Here is a 2,719-nt window from a genome sequence, read left to right on the forward strand (position 1 = left end):
ATATATATGTATGTATATATATATATATATATATGCATATGTATGTATTATGTATGTATTAATATATATGCAGGTGTATGTGCGTGCGTGCGTATGTGTGTGAGTGTGTGCGTGTGTGTGTGTGTGTGTGTGTGTGTGTGTGTGTGTGTGTGTGTTTGTATGTATGTATGTTAAGGTTATCTCAGCAGATTTTCTATGGAAATTATACCCAGCTCCAACTTCATTACGACGTTTCGTAAACGAGATACGAAACATCGTAGCAAAAATCAACGCTGGCAGTAATTTCTATAGAAAAAAAAATCTATAGAGAATACCTTAACACGTGATTTCATAGCACTGCTAACACAGTAGAACACGGTATTGACTTGTAAAAACGTTTAGTATACTTTGTAGCATATTATGGTTGCATAACCAAATTCCATGAGCTACTAAGTCATTAATATTTACGTACCAGCTTCCAGGAGTGTGTTTAGTATGTAAAATTGGTATATCCAATAATATTACACTGCTGTATTTTGTGGCTATTCAAGGATGACTAAAGGGTTAGATGGGTGCTGATGAAGGAGCGAAAACTCCCAAAATATGGCCTAAAGGCTCATTACCCATTTTTTAATCTTCAGTCTCATTGTTTGAGATACGTATCTGAGATAAGAAATATTGTAACAAAAATCAGTGCTGGCTAGAATTTCTCACGAAAATCTTGAAAGATAACCTTAACAAGAGATGTAATAGCACTACTAATACAGTAGTGTTGACTTTTAAAAGCGTTTAATATACTCTGTTGTGTATTGTGGTTGCATAACGAAATACAGTGTTCCTACAAGTCATTAATGCATAATTTTTGTTTTATTTTCTCTCTCAACAGAATCTGTTGAGCCTTCTGCGAAAATTGAACTGGCTTCACGTAGTTGTGATTTATACGGATGATTCTTATGGAATGGACAGTTACAAGGAATTTTTGAAAATAGCACACAATACGGAAATCTGTATCAGCCAAGCAATTCAGATCCTATCTACAGACACAGCCAACAATATTTTCCTAAAACTCAGTAACATTGTGACTAGTGAAGCGTTTGGCGGATTGATGTTCTCACCATCTGCCACCACCAACAAAATCATGGGAGCCTTAGCTCGACGAGGGGACGCTGGAAACCTCCAGTGGATCGTTAACGACCTCCACATCGAAAAGGCAAGCACAAACCCGTATCATAAAGGTTCTTTGTTAATGGCACCGAAGTCTACGCAGATAGACGAATTCCGCGAACATTGGGTCAAACTTGACCCCAGAAATCCTCCGTCGAATAATCCTTGGTACTCAGAATGGTACATGACAACGCACTTGTGTAAAATCAGCAACTCCGTCAGCAGCAAATTCTCAAGCTATCCCGACTGTGTCGTCCAGAGTTATTCGAAGCGAAAATCCGATTTCGAGCAGTATTTTTATGTGGAGCCAACCGTGATAGCGCTATTCACGTTTGCAAAAGCTCTCAAAAGTGCCCAGGCGAACCTTTGTTTCTCGAGCAGTGGTCTTTGTGATAACCTGCTGAAGTTGTCTGCCGAACAGTTTCACCAGCAATACCTAAAGGCGACTGATTTCAGTTTTAACAGTTTGGATGGAATATCGAGTTTCGTTGGCAAAAGAATCAGTTTCGATTCTCACGGAAATATTGAAAACCCCGAATTCCTTTTATGGAATTATCGAGATGAAAATGGAATTAAAAAATTTGTCGAGGTAAGTTTCTTCTGTTCTTTTCCATAAATAAAACTAATTGAGACTGTGAAGGCGCGTGGCTTAGTGGTTAGGCGCATTCGGCTCGCGATTGTAAGGTCGTGAGTTCAATTCCCGGCGACGCGTTGTGTCCTTGAGCAAGACACTTTATTTCACGTTGCTCCAGTCCACTCAGCTGGCAAAAATGAGTAGTGACTGTGTTTCAAAGGGCCGGCCTTGTCACACTCTGTGTCACGCTGAATCTCCCTGAGAACTATGTTAAGGGGTACGCATGTCTGTGGAGTGCTCAGCCACTTGTACGTTAATTTCATGAGCAAGCTGTTCCGTTGATCGTATCAGCTGGGACCCTCGTCGTCGTAACTGACGGAGTGCTCCTTTTAATTGCGACTATAAATGAATTATCTCGCACGTAGAATAAAACAATACATTTGAGTCTATAAGCTATCTTTTCTCTCATGCACTATCTTCTATCTGATAAACTATCATCCATTTTGCTGTGTCTAAGGAGGGTCATTACGCCAATATTATTAACACACGCACTGTTTCAATTCCACTCCTTTATCATAAGCCAATAGGTTATATGTCCAACTAACTAATCGCGACCTTATGACGGACTAAGTTAATAGTCATTGAAAAGTAGCCAGAAAAGAGCTTTGACAAACAAAAACAAAACATATTAAACGTTTGATTAGTTATTTGAATATTTAATCGATTGAATAATAAATAAGGGAGTGGAACTGAGCCAGTGTGTGGGTTAATAATATTGGAATAATGACTCTCCCTTGACACAGCAGAATATGTTTCAACACACGAATTCACATAAGGAATCTTGCAAGCCAGATGCAAAAACGAAATATCATCCATTTGATATCTATATAATTATTTAGAGCTCATCTTGTAGATTCTAAACAATGTTATTGCTTAATTTTAAGTCCTGTCTTATATATATATATATTTGATTAATAAATTCAAAAAAGGATAAAATAAATA

At 38.0% G+C, this 2,719-nt stretch overlaps 1 protein-coding gene across 1 annotated transcript in view; it reads left to right on the forward strand.

The window, feature by feature from the left end:
* LOC128250823 (uncharacterized) overlaps window positions 1–2,719 on the forward strand; it is a 24,780-nt gene that overhangs the window by 13,478 nt on the left and 8,583 nt on the right. The window contains exon 3 of the mRNA XM_052976809.1: window positions 866–1,736. Within this exon, the coding sequence (XP_052832769.1) occupies window positions 866–1,736 (871 nt within the window). The remainder of the gene's footprint in view (window positions 1–865; window positions 1,737–2,719) is intronic.

This window comes from Octopus bimaculoides, chromosome 25 (assembly GCF_001194135.2).
Source record: "Octopus bimaculoides isolate UCB-OBI-ISO-001 chromosome 25, ASM119413v2, whole genome shotgun sequence".
NCBI classification, from domain to species: Eukaryota; Metazoa; Mollusca; class Cephalopoda; order Octopoda; family Octopodidae; genus Octopus; species Octopus bimaculoides.